Below are 19,938 nucleotides of genomic sequence, written 5' to 3'. Positions count from 1 at the left end.
GGGTGATGTACTGAAGGAAAAAAAGGAAGATATACTGGGACTCATATCACAGGGGAATGTGTTGAAACCCGAAGCACAAGACAATCGAACCGCCACTGATCAAATAGACTACGCAACGTGGTACTACGTGTCTGTGGCTGGAAACAACATTTTTCCAAACGTTTCTCTGCGTTGACTGGCCAAATCGCGAAATGGATTGTCTGGGGCAGCATTCTATCTACCTTTCCACTATTTATCCTCCGTCGCCCCGTCCCTTGATTGACAAAAGGCCGAAAAGTCTTGAAAATCAGCGAGGCAGAGAGATTATTGCAACGCAATGACGCCGTCCCTTTCAATTCGCGATATCCTTCTTCACAAAAGCTTGCCCGACGATAGAAGACCCCATGTTCAAATGCGAAACAGTGATACACTTCTAGCATGACAAGCATAGTGCTGCGGTGCTTATCTACTTAGAAGACATATGGCAGTCACGAAAGTAAGATCCGGTAATGGAGATCATTGGGGGTTCGAGACCCCAATGTCGAGCTCGTACCTGCTTACCACGTTCCATAAAGTTTTCAAATCGTTGCATATGACCCGAGGAAAAGAGACGGCTCCGTGGCTTGCAAGTCCTGTATTCCATGGACTGATCCCCGATCAATGTCACGCATCCCCCTTACGGAGTTCCTAGCGGCGATGGCCACCTCGACATAGGGCATGCTCTCTCACCATCCGACCGGCACGTTGATGGGGTAATCTCGAGATGGAGGGTAGGGGCGCGTCGTCGACAGACAGCTCTACCGCACGCTTTACCGCACGCTCCCTACTGTGTCAGCAAGGAAGAAACAAGTCTCCTTCTCGAATACGCGCGACCGGCAATGCAACGAACCCGTGCAATATTTGACCCAACTACCATCCGCGAGATTCTGAGTAGTGCTGGTGCTCACAGGGTCAATTCATGGTGTGTCGTATGACACCTAACTCATTTACCGGTTCTGCGCTCAGTCCATTCTGGTGAGGTAGCCGATTGCTTCTGGCCTTCCTTCTTGCACGATCGCGTCCCTGTGACTTGCATACGCTAATGAATCCTGGGATTTTGATGAACGGACCGCTGGCGGGGACCCCGAATGTAGTCGTTGCCAGTAGCCCGGACGCATGGCTTGGTTCAGACCTAGATTTGAAACACGTCAAGCCGACCGGTTGCCTGGCTGGGATTACCTATACAAATGTCAGGTTCCTTATTCGTTTGCCATCAGCACCAAATCGCAGGTCTGCCCTGGTCCGCACGGAGACCGCTGTTACAGCACAGTAATATCGGGTATGTGATCCTGCGTTCTCAAAATCGGTCTCAGCGAGGACAGAGTGTTGTCTTGACAGAATTCATCAAATCAACGAGCGAGGACCATCACAGCACAAGAGTACAAGAATCGTCATATGGAGGCCCTGGAAGGTGCATCGCCGGGATGCAGCCTGCTTCGGAGAGCAATTATTTGCCCTCTGAGCCCTCTCATCTGTTGTTCCTGTTATCCCTTCCCAATTTCATCGATGGAAGAAAGAAGCCCCTCAAACTCTTCGGCAATCGGACGGATGCGGATGGTGGATTACAAGTTCACTATAGGGGTAGTTTCCTATTACGTCTCGAACTTTGCTTTATTGTAATCTCGATACCTGTATTTTCGATGTCCAGCCTCAAGGACTTGATAATACTGACAAAGAGAGAGCACTGACGAGGCATTCGGGGGCCAGGAGAATGCTTCGGCATAGCAGATGGATATATTGCTACATGGCATGGAAATACCACCCTTTGGCAATCCAACCAACCAGGAAGTTCAAGATGATACTCAAACGATACTATGTCATTCGCATATGGCACCTTTTGTCTAATCAAGCTTCCCGAGAATGATTACAGCGCCGGGCTACAGCCTGCTCCCAGCATGGCGCAAGTTTGGGCTGGTCACATTGCAGCGCTCGAAAAGTACTGCAGTACCTCAGGTAGCGAATGAAGAGCAAGGGAAGGAGGCCAATCGGAGGGTTATTTCGTTTCATTGGGGTACAAAACAGCAACGGTGTGTGTCCCCGTGGTCGTCGAAGACCACCTTTCCGCGAAAATCGAATGGCAAACTGCGAATGGTCCATAATCCTCTTCATACATTTGATCAGCGTCTCGCTCAAGCCGCCCCACGCAAATGAGCGAGCGACCGGCAGAAGTGAGACGCTGGCATTTGTATCTCAACTCAGCGATTCAGGCCATTAATACTCGAGTTATCCAACGACATGGGTTTGTGCCGGAGTGAAGAGGCCCCAGTCAAGCTTGACGAGGAACTGGTCAGTACGAAGCGTAGTCCATATCACCTTTATTCTTCTCACGTGGCCTCGATTCTTCGACTTGGGCGTCAGTTCGAGCAATAAATAGCTTCAAATGATCAACATGATGTTTGCCAATCGGTAATCCGGAGATGAGGTCCTCTAGGATCACCGTCGAGGAAACTGTCTAAGAACTCGTCCCAGAAGCTATCTCAGCGCCAGTTGCTGCTGAATCAATTCCTCCGCAATAGTTACAGCTGCACGATACCGGGGCGAGCCGTTGCTTTAAATCGCCTTTGGCCGTGTCAAAGACGGGGCAAGGCGAGCCTTTGTCTTGGGCTGCGGGTTAACAGGTGCAGGGAGGGTCGGAGGAGCAACAAAGACGATCGAAGCGGTTCAAACTCTTGAGGATTGGTGATGAAGTGCGGTTAGCATATGCATACAAGACAGCATTTAGCACTAACCTTGGTCAATTCTGTTATCGACGCATGGGGCAAGGATTGACGGGTGCACCCGGCACTTACACTAAGAGACTTTTGAGGACAATCCGGTCACAACAGCGCACACGATTGTCGCGTAGCGGGAGCTTTTTACTAACCACCGGATTTCTTCAAGGCACCGAAGCATTGGGCCAGGGCCAGGGCGTGCCGCTCCTGGCCGAACAACCGTAAAGTTGCTTCCGGGGCCATGTCGCGAATCACATCCCTTGTGTGGTTATGTAGGACGCGTCTGATTTTGTAAGGACTACCCCAACGAGCTTCACATTTTCGACCCTTATGCTTGTCTAAATCAAGACGACGGCCCAACAGAAGACCAAAGCGTGGATTGCCGTTCTCGACAAATAATTCCACCAAGCGAGTGGTTCCGCCGACTGTCACCCATGCTAACCTAGGGAAATAGAATTCGTGCAAGAATCGAGCGAGTGCCTGCACTGTTGGCGCTCCGCCCATGTCATCGTACGGGTAGTGAAGTACCGTGGGAACGTTTTCCTGAATGCAGCGGTGGCGTTGACGGGATGATTCCAATTAAGGAAGGCGTGAGGCCTCGGGCCCCCCGCTCTTGCCGCCACAGTACCTATGCTTCCGACTTGAACTTTCCTTTAGTCAAGCCCACCAGTCTATGGAATGCGGCCATGGAACCGTACATAGTAACTACCTAGTTAGTACTTTGAGACCACCGCCTGATGCCCGGGTTTGATCTGCGCGGCAAATCGGCCAGTCATATGCTCGTCACAGAAGTTTAATGCTGCGGTCATGGATTTCAACCTCTAATTACGGCGCGTGTCTGTTGACCCGAAATCTTAAGCTCAACCTTCGCCCAGCAACGGATCACCTTACCAAATACCTGGAACCGGATAGCTTCATGACGTATACTGGACGGTTGGACTTTACTTTAATGCCTAACAATGAGTCGCAAGACTCTATCAAAGCAGTGATTGATTTAAAAGTTTGACTTAATTCTTCTGCGTTCGAAATGCCGGATGCGAGGCCGCTTATTCGATATATGGCTAGTACAAGGGGAAGGCGAGCACAGGCAGTCCATGGCTTCCTGAATGACGGGATGCGCTTTCTATTATTTAAGCTCGACAAGGATGGAAGCCTCTTTAAGATGAATGAAGAGACACGCACACATGATAAATGAGAAAACTCGTGTTGCGGCGAAGCCAGACTGCTGCAACAACGTGGAAAGGTAAACGAGAGAGTCGACAATTTCCCCACGTGTGAGCAGGAAGCGGTGATGTGAAGGAGGTAGAGTGTGCCAACGGATGGGAGAGACCTCATGAGATAGAGACACTCCGGTGGGGAGCCGAGCATTTGCGAAGCGATGTCCGCGGATTCTGCGTTGAGGTCCGCGTCGTGACTGAAACCATCAGACGGCTTGACATCGCATGGAATCTATACACAACATGGTGGGTCCAATTCCTGTGCCCGGACTGAGCCCAGAATGCTGCACGGTCTGGAAGCAGTTGGAAAGCGAGTCAATGCTCCGTGGTCAGTCAGCTGTGGAAACGATGCCCGAACAGCCCGACTGGGATGTACTTGGGTGGGTGTAACCCGCACATTCTAGGCTAATCTTTACCCAAGCCTGTTGCAACAGCTGTCGACAGAATCCGCTCGCGAGAGCCACCGGGAACGAAACACTGCCCCCACCGAGATGCTGCTGTCTTGCCGTCTATCTTGCATGCACTAGTGCAACCATCTAGTCTCAAAGCCCATGAAATGGCTTTCAAAATCTCCCAGCAATATGATGTACAACCGTCACTCGGTACACGCGCGGAGATCTAATCATTATGACTCGATTGATCATGACTGTGTGGAATCTCATACACAAATCGGCACCATACCGACGTATAGAAGAGGCGCAATAAAGCTCTGGCTGTTGAGCGGGCGATGCTCCTTTTAGACAAGGACTAAGGGCTTGCAACTGCGGACAGTCCTGTCGAGCCTGTCACAACGGATATAACATCAAGCTATCAGAAGAACGGTTATCAAGGCAAGGAGATGGTTATCTTCACGCCGTATACTGCGCAGAAGAATCTATATAGAACGACGCCTTTTCCGTTTGGGAGAACCTCTACCTGTGAGCAGTCAACCAAAGGTTGAAACCATCAACTCCATGCTGGAAGGTGAAGCCAAGGTCATCATCGTAAAAGTCGCGAGTTCTCATGCTCGGACATGCAATCATCTGGGATTTGTGGAACGTGCGCAGTATCGGGTCATCTTTTGATACAATCTGCTCTCGTCTCTGATGGACGACACTTGGAAGGCAAAAGCTTCCTTTAGTATGCGCACTGAGTCTTTTTGTTCATCCTTTCTCCTAGGTGGCTGGTGTTATCAGCCAGCTACATCAGGATGCGTGGATTCCAAGTCGTGTCCGCGACATACCTCGTGCGCTACTGAAGGAACACACACAACTCAGAGTCATATTCTGCTTTGAATGAGTTACGTCCCGCGATAATACTGGGAATGATTGCCACACCTACAGGAGGTGTCTGCACGATGCGGACAATGTAACTGAAAACCCCTCGCTTTCTGTTCCCTGGGCTATTCTTCAACTGACTGACACTTGGTACAGGTCGAATGCACGTGGAGGCAAGATTACTCGGCGGGTCCTTCGTGGCCCTAAATTTGCGACCCCGACACCGGACGACGGGGCATGGACGATTGTTGTTGATGAGATTAGGAAGGTCCTGGAACCCCTGGGCACCTCGGCGAAATCGGTGGCCCCGAGGAAGGGGCTGTAGCTCGTTGGGATCAACCCGTGGGCAAGGAATATTGGTCACTCTGCTATGGGGTCACGGAAGACGTATGGAAGCACCTTGTTGTGATTGAAAAAAGGACGACAGCATCATGGCTTGATTGAACAAAGTCGTAATCATAGTCCTGGCACCATGCAAGACCGTGCAGCTCCGCATCGTTGTCATGGAAGGATTTTGGCCCGTGGATGCAGAATCCTAGTTACAGTGGCTCCAATAAGGATGCTGCCGACAGAACGGACAATTTGGTCGCGCTAAGCTGATCTACCTTAGTGATGAGGGTCAGGCGAAGAAGCGGCGAGGTGCTCCCCATGTTGCAGACACTTCTGTGCTCCATCCCTGGAGACGCCACATTCGTGGGCAATCGCCGAATCAGAGGCTTCTCAGTCCCAGCGATATAAGAGGTGCGAATCACAGACAACGCTCTTAGTGCCTTGGTTGGGCACAATGGCTGAATGCAGTGGTAATATGCTTGAGCGTCTCGCACCCATCGGTACATCTCTTCGCAACCGGATCAATGAAAGGATGCGGTGCTCCAAACCCATGATTTCCATGAAGGATGCTGCAATGGCTTGGCCATTCAGATTCCAGCTTCCAACCAGAAACTCAAGAATGGCTTCAGATCAATCATGCACGCCGTGTGTCTGGATCTTTACCTCAGGTTTGTCCCAGTTCCGCCGCAGAACATCGACCGTCGAAACGACCCCGGCTCGATTAAGTTCGACTGTGTGGCCTAGAAGAAGAGTCAGCATGTTGTTGTCTTTTCATGTTAAGTTGTTCTGATGAGCCAAATTCTATTTCCTGCAGCGATGCTTAATTCTCCCGACTCCTCAGCATGGGACGCAAAGGACATTTTTTACATTCTAATGCTGCTTGTCGAGCGAATCTACGATTCTGTGTATCACACGCACTGACTAAGACAATTATGACACCTAGCCGGGGATCGACTGCCCTTTCTTTTTTCTCGCACATCCACAATCTGTCACATTAAAAGCTAGCATGTCAATAACTCTATAAACTGGAGCAAACAACGCCCCATGCCCGCCGAAGTCTTTAATACTATAAAAGCCTGGCAGTTAAGAAAACAAAACCAACTGGCGTTCAACGTTATCCGAAGCCCGGCATTGAGAACCGCGAATAATTCACTGATAAGATGGGCAACGTTCAGAGAAACCGTTCAGTGGCCCACAGAGACGTCCGATGCTGAAATCCGGGTCACGCGCCAGCGCGAGGTGGCAGACACACCCGCTCGAACTGGTGTCCCGGGAAGTGGGTATTGAGGCGGCAAGGGCAAGGAGGAAGGGCAGTGCCTGCCTCAGAATATACGGAAGGTCAAAGAGCATATCGAGCACTTCGGAGCGCAGATAGCAGACGCCAAAGATCCAGTCCAAGTAGAGCCTACATGCATGCAATGTTCTTCTCAGACTGATTGAGGGAGGTCGGTGTGTAATTGATTATACAGGCTACTCACTTCGAGCACAAGAACTACACCAGGGCAGGTTGAGTCGCCGGGGGAGTCGATGTTTAAAAGGGGGTATCTGCGGGGAGAAAAGAATAGGAGGAATAAGGGAATAAGGAATAGTCTCAACTCGGCCATGAATACATTAAATTGGCCTGCGTACAAAAGCTTGGTGGTCACTTCTTTGTTTCTCAGAATAGTCGGTATGTAACAAGACAACAGAACTACAATAGATTTCTGTTGGCCCCACTTGTCTAATAAGCTTGCACTTGACACAAAAGATCCACTCACTAACATTGGTCTGGTGGGTCCATGTTGAAATTTATTTCTCACCATACCGAATACTTCCAGGAAACACGAGTGTAACAGTTACAACAATTACCAGTATCCTTTCCAATCAGTCCTGTAAATCGGCCATAATGTGGGCATCTGCATTTAAACAAGCGTCTCTTTGCCATTAACACATATGCGTTCATCGAGGAGCTGAGTGCAAAACCTGAAAACTGGTTAGCATATCTACTCAAAAAAAAAATAATAGTTATCAGCACCGGCAGGCTTTTATGTACCAATGGTAATAGTACCGGAATTGCTTATATCTCTACCAAAATACTTCTTACTTTAGGGACTCTTTCAGATTCTTTTGAGCCGATGGTATAATTTCCAGGGGTCATTATTAGGAAGTCCTTGTTTTTATTCTTGTTATTAGGGCTTTTAGGGTCTACATTTCTCTTGTATTCTTTTAAGATGTATTCTATACCTAATAGTATATAACGGAAAAGGATTAGAAAGCCTGGGAAGCTTTACTGTTTACTCAAAGAGGTTCTGTGCCGGTTTTATTGGAATTACTGCCGGTTTCAATAACCAGTATTATTCAAAACAGCTATCTAGAACATAAATTTAGCTTGTCGAAGCCTAAGTTGTAATTCCACTGGACACCAAGATATATATCTCGGTTTCAATGAGAAGCAGAATCATTAGTGACATTCTGGGGCTTTGTCTATGTTTTAATGTAATTGTAATCAAATATAAAGGGGGTGACATAGGAATTGTTGAGTACTCTCATCATTCATGGACAGGCAAATGGGCCGTTGCTCAGTGTCTAGATTGTGGGATAATGATCGCTTTGAAAGAATACGAGCCAGTCGGGATATTAGGAAATAGGAGGCACCATCTCCTACCTATCACATAAAAGCTTTGCGCGATTGCTGTGATACTTAGCGCAAATGAAATGGGCCTATACTTGGTCTCCGGGAGTGGGACAGAGGGCGTTTGTAGGTCCTATCACGCCTCACCGGTTCGGAGGCCATGTCAACTTCTGTAAGGTATTGTATCCATGCCATCAATTTCGAAGCTCTTGTTCCAATACTTTAATAAGAACCAAAAAAGAGAGTGGTAAACGAGGTTGAAGGCTTGACGAAGTCTTTTCTTCTGAGAAAGAGCCATTCGTGGGCCGTAATTTGCCCTTAGCAAGGAGTCAACGGGTTTTGAATCCCAGGGGCAGTATACACGAGTACGGCAAGTACAGGAATGCATTTCTGGATATCAGGCAATATGGCTAAGAGCTTCATCACCTTCAAAGTCTACTGGGTGTTCTTTCCTCCCATGGCATGTGCTCAGAGAATCGTAGGTCGATGACGTAACAGTATCAAGCTGACGGACACTTGGTTCACAGATTCATTGGCTCTCGACGTGCAAGATTCATTGGCTCTTGACGTGCAAACGCTCGTGTTGTTTGATATAGGGGCTGAGGGCTGGCTGGGCAGCGGGCTTGTCGTTTGCATGTGGCGGGGGAAAGATATTGGGTACACCTAGCAGGCTGTCCATTATATACCTACCAGCAGAACTGTATTGAGGCCGCGAGTGATGTGACAGCGTACCAGTCAATGCTACTATTGCCATCACATCCCAGAAATAGGGACTTGCTATCTCATTTTTCACGGATTCTTCAGCTCCATACACTGGTTTGGAACTTCTTTGCCATTCACAACGAAGTCGCGGTATCAGCAACCGCATCATGAGTGAAGGCTCACCCAATTTCAGGCATGCGCATCCCGAGCTATACTGGCCTGACGATCTGCCCCGACTGCGCGAGATGGCGCAGCCGTACAAGATGCAGGAGATCGCGAGCGCCCGGAACTATATCATCGCTGCCCTAGCCACCCACGGGATTGAGTATCGGTTCGAGGTTAACGACAAATGGTCCAAAGCCGTCTGGCTCTGGATGGACTGTAGTCGGAGCGAGTTGCTAGCTGCGGTATCTGCACTTCCCAGGTAAGGGGAACTACCCTTATTGATACATTGAACGTTCCACAGGCTCTTGGTAGCTTTCTTTCGCGGGGAAACCTTGAAAATTAGTACATCAACCATTTAGCCCTACCACAACACTAACCGGAAAGTTCCTCAGCGTCATCCGCCCCGGAACCTCCGACCAAAACGACCCCAATCCCTTCCGCCCCGACCTCTTCGTCGTCATATCCGAGGACCAGCGACTGATTGAGGTCCACTGCCACTGCGAAGGCATGTCGTGGTTCGATCAGCTCAGCCTCTTCCAGCGGGAGCTGTGGCTCGATGTCAAGAAGTTCGGAGACGAATCCGTCGAGTGGGATCGACAAGGCCCGTTACCACCCAGCTTTCTGGAACGGTACCTGCGACTAATCCAGTACGCGGGGACCCGGCCCAGCGAGGTGCACGCGGTACGTACGCGATTGGACTGCCGGGGAACGATGGCTCTGGCGCACGTGTATAAGTTTTTCAACCCTGTGCGGACTCACGAGGATTGGGACTGCGTGCAGAGACTGAAGCATACCTTCGGGGCATGGAGGGATGATCAGTTGTATAATTCGAGGTTTTGCTGAGGTTGATAGAGTTGGCGGAGGGGGTCGTCCTGGTTTAGCTTTTGGAATATGGTACGGGAGATATAGTATCGAACTTATTCTTGTCTGCCCACATCGTATCGTACTCTTGGCCATCTCTGGATTCGCATTTGCAGTAGAGGAACTTGATGCTTGATGGAATGTCATGTGACGTCGATCACATGATGTTGATCTGTGGCCCAGTGGGAGCGGGCCGCCCCTCCGCCGCCCCTCCCGCGTTCCAAGTTCCCTGGGCAGCTTTCCGCTTCTCCCATCCTTCATCCTCTGATCCTCTCCCCAACCCCCAACCTCCCTCGCTCACCATGCGGACCATAGATGCCCTTCCATACGAGCTTCGAAGAGGAATTGCCATTCTGGTGAGACATGAACTCTTCACAACACGCAGAGCTTACACACTAAGCAATACTCGCAGGTCCTAAACCATTCCTGGCATGACCTAGCTTCTCTCAGTCGAACAAGTGGCACCTGGTACACCATCGCCGTTCCTGAGCTGTACCACGATCTCAACCTCAAGTTTCACGACTGCTCCAGCTTGTAGGAGGACATTGCCGGGCTTTAGAAGACGGCCTGGGCAGACACTATTTACGCTATACGCGTCATCTTGATCTTGTCTGTCTGCAGGCAAGACCGTCGCTGACGAACAAGCAGCTTCAGTATCAATGGCGAAATACCTGGTCAGCCCAGCTGTCTTTATTCAAAGCTCGGCCAGCTCAAGACAGCTTCCTGCAGGCTGATCTGACCACAAGCGACGCTCGTGCCTTTGATTCGTGGCTCGACCACTATCACGAGGAGAATTGGGAGCCGCTCGTCGCCGTGGTTGCGCGGTTGCAGCACCTGCATGAGTTTCAATTCTTTGCGCGGGATCCCTTTCCTCCCTTCCTCGCCCCGACCCTTCGCCGATTCCACCCGGCGTGCCGTATTAACATCTGGACCCGTCCATTTCTATCCCTCAGTGACCTAACCAGAAGATCTTCTTTTTCCGAGGTAGCACGGGATTTTGTTGACATCTTGCAAACGTCGCCACCCCACATTCTAAACACGGTTTATACGACGAGTTCGGAGCCAAAGCTTCAATTCAAAGGGCACATCCCACTCGTCTTCAAAACCCCCAATCTGAGGCACTTAATAATGACACCAGAACCCGGAATTATCATCGCCCGCTCGCGCAGATTGAACAAGAGTGGCAAGCGCTTCTTGCGACTTCCGACATCAAGCCTTCCCCTGCGGCCGCCGCCTCCCTAGAGTCACTGACCTTCGACGACCGTAGGGCAGAAACCGCGACGGAGCATATGCTTCTCAGCCTCACAACGATGGTCGACCTCTCCCAACTCCGATCCTTGGAGATCGGGGTATACACCGAGCCGGATCTGCTAGCTCGCGTTGCCCCACGCCTGAACCGGGCTAACCCGTCTCTACGTCAAAATGGTCCCAGGGACAACTTACGAGCGAATTGACATGGATATGGACTCGACAAGAGCTGACGTTGGCCTTCCCAATGTCGGCGACGTCGAAGGTATGATCCTCGCCGTGCATGGATTTCGACCGCTCCAATACCTTTGTCTGCGCGGATTGCGCAGCTTCGCCTCGTTGGCTCGGATCATCGCTCACCACGGCCCCACGCTCAAAGGTTTGGGCGTCGAAGCCGGGGAGACACAGCATGAGTATCCAGACACTGCGGATGGGAAGTACCCCGTCACCGTAGGCGACCATATCCGCATGCTGGCCCCGCTATGCCCTCGATCTTAACTGTGCTCCTAGTAATAGACATAACCAGAAGGAGCGGGAGTGGCATCAATGGTGCGACGCGAGACTGCAGGAGGCGGAATTTCGGCATCATCGGTCTCCGCAGCAGGTACATCAGCAGAATCAGGAATTGATAGCAAGATTGGTTGAGCTTGGGGTGAAAGGGGCGACGACGGACGCTGCGTTGTATGCGACGGAGGTGGCGGAGGATGAGACCGAGGATGAGGGATACGACGAGATGCTAACCGAACGTCATCCGACAGCTGAGCCGTTCGTTAATTGTGTCTCGCTCAGATCTCTACCCCCATTCGGACTCCGAAGTCCGGATCCAGGAGATCGGACGGGCCGCGTGGCAGCTGTGGCGCGAAATGGAAGAGGAGGTTGATCCGAGTTCTACCCATATGCCGAAACAACTGCATTTGATTCTGAAAGAGCTGTGGCCGCTCGATTCCGATCGCAACCGGAGTAAGCGCTGGGACGAGATGCCGCTGCTGGTCCAAAGCTTTCCTTTGGAGGTTGGCGGTGCTTGACCAAGGATGGCAGGTGGATCATAATTGCAGAAGCAGCATGGCCAGCGGGTGGATTTCAATATTCAATGAATGGTGGTAAGGAATGTTGTCAAAATCCCAGATCTGATACGGTCACTCCTGGCCGCAGCAATATCTAGAAGCTGCCAGTATACCCGACAGATCTGAGTTTGGCTATGCGTATGTCTGTAGCAACATTTTGTCGCCCGGATTGCTCAAGTCTCGCTTGCAATAGAACAGGAGAATAGTGCACGGAAGCTTGTGGCTGCTTGGGGACCCTTCTTCTGATTAATAGTATCTCTTATTCAGGTCCAACTCTGCATTGTCCTTTCATACCAGTTAAACGCAAAGATTGAGAGATAAAGATTTACATTATTGTTGTTATGTACATGAGGCACCAACGACAGCCCACAAGCGGTACTTCAGGTATTGGTATCTGTTATTTGAATTTAGGTGATAGCCGACTCATGTTCGTCGAGGTAAAGAGAAACGCTTCCCTGTATTGAACCTTGACATCTGGAATGCCAACAAACGGTTTCTAGAACTGTCCCTCTTCAGAGCTAGACCACTGGAGTCTGGTCTTTATCGTAGTATTACCTCTGTCACTGCAATTGCAAAATGAGAGTTGTGATGCGTTATGCTCGGAATCAAGCATGGTTGTTTTGGATTCCGAGAAACTACTAGGGTAGGCTGAGAGAGGGGCCCGTACCGCTCCGGCGTCCTACCAAGAAAAGCAAGCCAAGCTACAGCGAAGACAGGAAACAGCCACTAGCATACTTGTGATATTGCAGCTCCCCCAGGATATTCTATCCCAGCTTTCTAGTATCCACCTCGACTACCTTTAGACGGGTCTCGGCGGGCATTCGCTTTGGTTGGACCAGCGCCCCATCACGTGGAGACGGCTTACTATGGCGGGATTGCTGAAAAGCAATGGAAGGAGGCAGGCAGAAGTCAATCAATGGCTTGTTTGCCGAATCAGGTAAGGTAGCGGAAGACGATAGAACTATGTTGGTTAATGATTTTGCCGGTGATATTTAGTTGATATTGCGTCTTTTTCCCGTACGTACTAGACAATGATGCGGGCGCTACGTACCCTAAGCCATGTAGTTTTCGGTACAGTACTCCGTACAAGCACCGTTCATTGTCGGCCAATGGCCATACAGACGGCCTGAAACAATCGTTTCAAGTGCTCACTCAACAGACACACGGTGAATGTTTTGCTGATTAGTCTTCCGACTGGTCCTAAGACATTATGACAGCTCCCTTGAAATGGTGGTATTCATTATCCCCGGATTGCGCGATGTTCCTGCTTACCGAGAAGCTTAACCCTCGGGGGTGGCGATTATCAATCAATCCGCGCTTGATAATCACAACTAATCCAGGGCCGGCCCGCGGTGGGGTTAAGTCCGCTGGCGTTAAGTCCGAGCGTCCGAGCACTGTAGAGGACTACTTTGTATAGATTGACTACCTAGTACTCTATGAGTTACATGGCATATAAGATCCACTCATCGCACGACACTTCAATCGAGGATCACAGTTCAACCAAACACCAATCCAGCCAAGCCTCCCCCATCCCACACCATCACTCACAACCCTCAACCTCCCCACAACACCAGCACCCAACTACAACCCCCCCATCCACCATGTCGCAACCCCAAACCCAAACCGCCCTCCTAGCCACCGCCATCGGCCAGCCCCTCACCAAAGCCACGCGCTCCATCCCCACCCCGGGCGCCCACCAAGTCCAGATCAAAGTCACCGTGGCGGGGCTCAACCCCCACGACGCGAAATCCCGGGACTACGGGCTCTTCATCCAAGACGCGCTGCCCGCCGTGCTGGCCGCGGACGTCGTCGGGGTCGTGACGCAGCTCGGCCCCGAAGTCACCCGCTTCCAACCGGGCGACCACGTCGTCGGCCAAGCCGCGCTGATCCTCCCGCACGGCCACCCCTCCACCCTCCGCCTCTCCGAGACCAACAACGACACCCAGGGACTCCAGGAGTACGCCGTGCTGGACGAGCGGTACGCGGCCCAAGTCCCGTCGGGCTTCACGGACGCGCAGCTCGCCACCCTCCCCACTAATCTGGTCACCGCCGCGGTCGCGCTGTTCGACGCCTCGGGGCTGGGGATCCCGTCGCCGTGGTGGGGCGAGGACTCTGCGGCGGCGGCGTGGAGCTTTGATTATGCGGGAACGTCGGTGTTGATTCTGGGCGGCGGGTCGAATACGGGGAGATTTGCGATCCAGCTGGCGGCGCTGGCGCGGATCGGGCGGATTGTGGTGGTCGCGGGGACGAAGAGTGCCGAGGAGGCGAAGGATCTGGGGGCTACGCATGTGATCGATCGCACGGGCAAGTCCGGGCTGGAGATTGCGGCAGAGGTGCGGGCGATTGTCGGCGATGAGCTGCTCTATGCCCTGGATACGATCAATCCGCCTGAGAGTCAGTGGATCGGCGTGGAGGCGCTGTCGAATTCTCAGACGGGGAAGCTGGCGAGGCTGATTCCGCGGGGGGGGGTGGATGAGTCGAAGCTGTCGGCCCCGAAGGGGGCGGGCTTTGAGACGGTTAATGTGATGGGCGTGTCGACCGCGAGACCGGCGACTGCGGGGCCCTTGTGGAATCGCGTGCCCGGCTGGGTGGCGCAGGGGAAGATCAAGCCGACTGGGTTTCAGGTGCTTCGGGGGTTGGATGTGGATGCGGTGAACAAGGTGCTCGATGGGTATTCGAGTGGCGCGGAGACGGGGCATTGGCAGGTGCATCTGTAGTTATGAGGTGAGGCACTGCAGCTTGGATTGCTGTGGATGTGGTTGATTTTAATGAGATTATGATTCTGCTGGGGATACTGGTTATGGTGGGATGAGATGACTCGCAAGTTCAGGTAGCAAATACTTGTCTAATGGTACTTAATCGTTGGTTTATGTTTATACACCGCACTTCGTGATTTGAATGTTGGGGTTGTAGTATATAGCTAGCCCTAATGACTTGAACGCGATCACGCTGGATCAAGATTCCTACAGTTGCCTTGGCTTAGAACATGTCTACCTCTCGACCTACAGACAGTAACCATGTATCGCATCTTAATACTTGCATTTGTGTCACTGAGGACCTCTTGAAAGTCAAAGCCAAGGCGATTGGTAGCAGTGCACTATGCTGCCATTCTGCTGAAACTGTCAGCAACACTTCTCGCCAAGAACCGTGTCTCAGGCAGCACCGACTGCTAGGCACCCGTACACAATAATTGTTGCCTGTTGCTGCCGCCTATGCTGGCCCAGTACTTTGTCACACGCCGAATGCAGAGTGAATGTGCAAGAGACGTGCATCCCCGGACCGGGAGCCAAGCAGTGTCTCATCTCGTATTGCCCCGCCACTGATGCAAACGAAGATCGCGCGGGGACGACAACCTTAATTACACTGCGTCTCCCGTCCAACATCCGCTCACCTCATCACTTTCAATTTCTTCCCCCACCATTGATCATTGCACTCAACACTCAGCCCTATCTCCAGTTCAATAATCATAATCATGGCAATCGACCACACAAGCCTCTACGTCCCCGAAGCCCAATTCCAAGCCTGCCTAGCCTTCTACCTGGCCGCCCTCAAGCCGCTAGGCTACGAGGTGCGCTACCAATTCGGCGAGTTCATAGTGGGACTGGGCTCAGTCCACGATGACATCGGCCGCTACCGCAAAGCCGACTTCTGGGTGTTTGGATCCAAGGAGATTCCCGCGCGTGCGGCGCATATTGCGTTTACTTGTCACGGTATCCCCATTTCCTTCTCCCCCCCCCCCCGGGCCCCCGTTTCTTCATCTATATCACCAATAAAACAGCACCGTCATGTGTGTTTGCTACTAACTGGTGGTTGTGGGTGAATAGACCACGCAACCGTGGACGCGTTCCACGCCGCCGGGGTGCAGGCCGGGGGCACGGACAACGGGGCCCCCGGATTGCGGCCGGATTACCATGCCACGTACTATGGGGCTTTCGTGCTGGATCCCGCGGGGAATAACATCGAAGCGGTGGATCATGGGCTTCGTTGAGGGGGGGGGGGGTTTCTGGAGGCGATGGTGGTTGGGGATGGTGCCGCTTCACTGGGTGTATGGCGTCAGATTTGAGATTGAACTCGGGATCATGAAATTGAAGTGCCATTTCCACTATCTAACCACGTCCTTATCGCTATACTTGTGATTTTAGACAGAGTAGGCAGTGTCAGGGTACCAGGTCTTGGGGGTCAGGAAAGCTAAGACTTACTATTATTTCCCGGATCACAGTAAGCCCATCACAGTATGTACATACTCCGTAAACCCCCCCCCCCCCTGGAAGCTTTTCTGAACCCTCTCGGAGCTCCTTCCAACACGTGAGTGTTGAGATAATTCTCAAAGACCCTTTTTGTATCAGATATGTTAGGGCTCTTAGGGCTGGATTCTGATCTTGGGATTCCATATGAGGAAATACCTTTGATTGTTATTTCTATATGACAGCATTTAGGGTTTCGATTTTTCTAAGGTAACTAGTTATATGATAAGTCAAAAAGCTTATAGCGATTCAACATTTTCTGAACCGCTTGAATGATCACACGATTTTACTTTTTTTGGCGCCCTCCGGGCTGGTCGGCCTTGGAGAAGGAGCAGAACCACGGAGTTAGAGGATTATAGGGCGATCACTCGGTGCTCCAATATCAAGCCTTGATCTGGGATGGCTGCACTGCCTGAATCGAGGCAAGCCCCCGGTGGATGTGGAGCGATGGCAGGACTGCGGGGCTAACCCGGAATCAGTAGTGCCCAGGTAATACAGACACAGTTTCCGTCCGCTAAGTAGTACGATCCATACGTTAGGCGTTTATTATGTGTTGTAGGCCCTAACATACCAAGGACCAGACTGGTTCCGGTAGTGTCGGCCGAGCGCGAAGCGAAGTAAGTGGGTCCCCATTCACGCTCGAGATGACTGTTGCCTAGAAAGTGGTATCTACCAACCCATCCATGGCCGAAAGCTTAGCCTTTAGTCTGCCTCTCTAACCCTCATTAGGACAATGTAGCCTCGATACGCTCAGGCCATTCGAGGGCACAGAATTGTTCCGCGCATTGCCCCGGCAGATGCAGAGTAAGCGAGTCAGAAAGTGGTCCTCGCGCAGGGAAGTGGGCCCAAAGACACGCAGAAGTAGAGATGCTCAACAAGAGAAGGGATTTAGAAATAGTGGCAGACAGACGATATTCTCGAGTTTACAAGAACCCCCCCCCCCCCCGCGGTGCCATTAGCGGGCACCTCCATCACCATCGATTGCGACCGCATCGAGCGCCCATTGAATATCACCCGAGCGATCACGGCCCAGAAGCTGACGGATCTCTTTCAGCAGCCTGGTCCCGAGATCGCCCATCCACCACTGTGACCGGAGGTGGTACATTACCACGCAGTAGTGCGCTAGAATGCTCAGGGCGATCGGCTGGTGATTCAGAGCCAGATCCACAAACCCTGCTGGGATCACCAGCAACCAGGAGAGCTCGATCAGCCCTGGGCGGCTGCTCCAGGCAATATACCGCAAGCACGAGCTCAGGCTATCGATTGCCTGGCTGTTAATCCTTTTATTGTTGGCGTCAGGGTCCAGATTCCCATCAGGGTGGGTGTTATTAACCTTTCGCAGGGCATGGATCGCCAAGGTGAAAGTGTCTGGCATGACACGATGACGGGCCTCCTCGGGGCGGACGAGGGAAGCCAGCTCGCCTGGCTGGACTTGATCAATCAATGGGACTACAATCTCCGGCGACCCACGCAATTGACGAAATATGTCACAGAAATCTTCCAGCGCGGATTCTCTCGAGGAGGAGGGGATTTGCATGTGGGCGAATGCGAAGACCATCAGGATGTTGCACAGGGCAAGCACCGCATTGCTATGTTTGCGCGTTGGTTCCAGCCTTGTTGGGCCGAGCTGATTATCTAGCCAAGTTCGTGCTCGGTCCCAATGCAGCATGGCAAGATGTCGAAGTTGTTGTTGATCTTGTTTGTGCTCTTGTGCATTGTCCCTCCCGCAATCTCCGAGCATTTCTAGGGCTGAAAGAGCTAGAATACCGTCCAGTAGTGGCGGGTAGCGCATTGCCTCCCGAACAATCAGGCTTCTCCAGATCTCCGCATCTCTGCCATCGGAAGCGAGAGACTGGTAGGTTGTGGCACACCACCGAGCTAAGAGCGTCAGGTCGCAGGGGCTAAGAGTACAGGTCTCTGGCTCTTTCCTGTCGCGATCAATCTTGTCGGCAGCATGATCGGGTAGTGATGTCCATGGAGACAAGAGCGTGGAGAGACGTGCATGGGGTTGGTGAAGATGCAGAGAAGAGGAGATAGAGAGTTCCGGATGGAAACACTCGTCGGTGTGGCTGGTAGAGCAGAAGGACGATATTGGGCTATGGGTGGGAGTCTGCTAGTATTGTGTTTGCAAGTGTCATTTAGAGACCATCAGATCGACATAGGAGGGGCAGCAACTTACCAGCCTTTCCTTGACATAGTACAAGTGGTAAGCATGATTTCTGAGCTGCTTGTTGCCCAGCACGTCACTCATACTGCCAGGCAATGCAATCGAGCGAGACTTAAGTAAGGAATAAGAGTCGAACGCCCGTCTCTCATGTCATAGTTGTCTTAGGAGGAAGAGTAAATTCAGCACGTTCGTGGCAAAGATGGTAAAGATGGCAAAGCACCATGTACTGTATATAAGGGTTAACCGAGATAACCATGGGCTTGGAACGCTGAAAGTGGACAGATGCAGGGATGAGAATTGCAATCCGACCAATGGCAAGTATTTGCGCCTCTCAAGAGCAGGGGTGACCGGCGACTAACTGGAAGGAGTAAATGTAGAAGCCGACTCGGAAGTCGAGGAGGCGATTCATTATCAGACCACTCACTACTTAGCCGTTCATGAGGATCTTAGGGTTGAATCGCGTCTGTCTGGCCGAAGTTCCGAATACTGTCAGAATAGCGAAATGTACCGCTATCGTACCGGCCGAAGGCCGCCCGCGGCTGCTCCCCTCTACAGCGAGTTCCAGCCCTAATTTATACAACGAACAATATATGCAATGATAGGAGCTGACTCCTCCCCAACAGCACAAGCCTTAGCACTCAAGATAATCAGCACACCCTCTATCCTGGCTTTTCACACATTCTCCCGGCGAGGGTATACATCACAGTTAGTGTCCTTCTGCAGGGGAGCTAGGTTCAGAAGTGCCGTGCCCAATTTTCCATGCGACCGATTCTTGCCGGTGCTTGGAGACCCGTTCACTTCATATATAGACCTTCGCTGTAGTTGTGAAGGCGCTGTTACTGCAAAGCAGGGTATCCTATCGATTCCTTGGTTATATACGGTACGTAATATGTAAATTCACAACCCACGGTTGAGACTAACAAGTACAAGCTTCTTGCACTACAAATGTTGGCTTTCTAGCGTGGGCGGGCTCCGTTAGTTCCGATTGTTTATACCTGAGCCAATCGGCGTCCACTGCTTCGGTCGAACAGACCTCACTTCATCTGTGATAGTTGTACACCTTGGGGATGGGTATATTAGCAGAGCCGCGCTTGGAAACCATTGCCCGTGATGACGTAATGGCGTGATGGCGATGCACTGTGCTCGAGTGCCATAGTAACCTAGGAAGTTGTAAGCGACTAAAATCTAGTAATATATAATCTATCAATCCATGCTCTTTCTGCTTCCGAGTGCACAGTGGGTGGAGGTTGCTGGGATGACTGTACTCTGTGAGATGTTTCATGGTCGCGGATCAGTGGTTGATTATATCATATCGCCTTTGTGAATTGTAACTGTTGGCTGCTG

General features: G+C 51.5%; 5 protein-coding genes across 5 annotated transcripts; 4 read left to right on the top strand and 1 right to left on the bottom strand.

The window, feature by feature from the left end:
* The first annotated feature begins 10,133 nt into the window (after positions 1-10,133).
* Positions 10,134-10,663, top strand: BO86DRAFT_226389 (uncharacterized protein). Its single transcript, XM_025666963.1, has 3 exons — positions 10,134-10,227; positions 10,284-10,405; positions 10,520-10,663. Exons 1-3 carry the CDS (start codon positions 10,174-10,176, stop codon positions 10,608-10,610), a joined length of 267 nt encoding a protein of 88 aa, XP_025523050.1. The 5' UTR covers positions 10,134-10,173; the 3' UTR covers positions 10,611-10,663.
* A 630-nt stretch (positions 10,664-11,293) lies between these two features.
* On the top strand, positions 11,294-12,144 carry BO86DRAFT_403977 (uncharacterized protein; the record flags this gene model as incomplete). The annotated part of the gene is made up of 3 exons (XM_025673970.1): positions 11,294-11,569; positions 11,646-11,813; positions 11,878-12,144. The coding sequence occupies 3 exons, from the start codon at positions 11,294-11,296 to the stop codon at positions 12,142-12,144; spliced, it is 711 nt and encodes a 236-aa protein (XP_025523049.1).
* A 1,553-nt stretch (positions 12,145-13,697) lies between these two features.
* On the top strand, positions 13,698-14,900 carry BO86DRAFT_441245 (zinc-binding alcohol dehydrogenase family protein; the record flags this gene model as incomplete). The annotated part of the gene is made up of 1 exon (XM_025676242.1): positions 13,698-14,900. The coding sequence occupies exon 1, from the start codon at positions 13,785-13,787 to the stop codon at positions 14,898-14,900; it is 1,116 nt and encodes a 371-aa protein (XP_025523048.1). The 5' UTR covers positions 13,698-13,784.
* A 533-nt stretch (positions 14,901-15,433) lies between these two features.
* On the top strand, positions 15,434-16,183 carry BO86DRAFT_371334 (VOC family protein). The gene is made up of 2 exons (XM_025670316.1): positions 15,434-15,893; positions 16,008-16,183. Exons 1-2 carry the CDS (start codon positions 15,656-15,658, stop codon positions 16,169-16,171), a joined length of 402 nt encoding a protein of 133 aa, XP_025523047.1. The 5' UTR covers positions 15,434-15,655; the 3' UTR covers positions 16,172-16,183.
* Positions 16,184-17,382: 1,199 nt separating this feature from the next.
* BO86DRAFT_413337 (uncharacterized protein) lies at positions 17,383-18,734 on the bottom strand (the record flags this gene model as incomplete). Its single annotated transcript, XM_025674732.1, has 2 exons — positions 18,607-18,734; positions 17,383-18,540 (listed from the first exon to the last, which is right to left on the bottom strand). Exons 1-2 carry the CDS (start codon positions 18,676-18,678, stop codon positions 17,383-17,385), a joined length of 1,230 nt encoding a protein of 409 aa, XP_025523046.1. The 5' UTR covers positions 18,679-18,734.
* Between the last annotated feature and the right edge of the window lie 1,204 nt (positions 18,735-19,938).

Source organism: Aspergillus japonicus (genome assembly GCF_003184785.1).
Source record: "Aspergillus japonicus CBS 114.51 unplaced genomic scaffold BO86scaffold_79, whole genome shotgun sequence".
Classification (NCBI taxonomy): Eukaryota; Fungi; Ascomycota; class Eurotiomycetes; order Eurotiales; family Aspergillaceae; genus Aspergillus; species Aspergillus japonicus.
Note: the sequence above shows the minus strand (reverse complement) of the source record. Positions and strands in the feature narration are given on the sequence as shown.

Bases quoted from the DNA above. Each gene is read 5' to 3' on its own strand.
- BO86DRAFT_226389 (XM_025666963.1), top strand. From the start codon at position 10,174: ATGCGGACCATAGATGCCCTTCCATACGAGCTTCGAAGAGGAATTGCC. The intron at 10,228-10,283 runs GTGAGACATGAA...CAATACTCGCAG, and splicing joins GAAGAGGAATTGCCATTCTG to GTCCTAAACCATTCCTGGCA. The intron at 10,406-10,519 runs GTAGGAGGACAT...ACGAACAAGCAG, and splicing joins TTTCACGACTGCTCCAGCTT to CTTCAGTATCAATGGCGAAA.
- BO86DRAFT_371334 (XM_025670316.1), top strand. From the start codon at position 15,656: ATGGCAATCGACCACACAAGCCTCTACGTCCCCGAAGCCCAATTCCAA. The intron at 15,894-16,007 runs GTATCCCCATTT...GTGGGTGAATAG, and splicing joins TATTGCGTTTACTTGTCACG to ACCACGCAACCGTGGACGCG.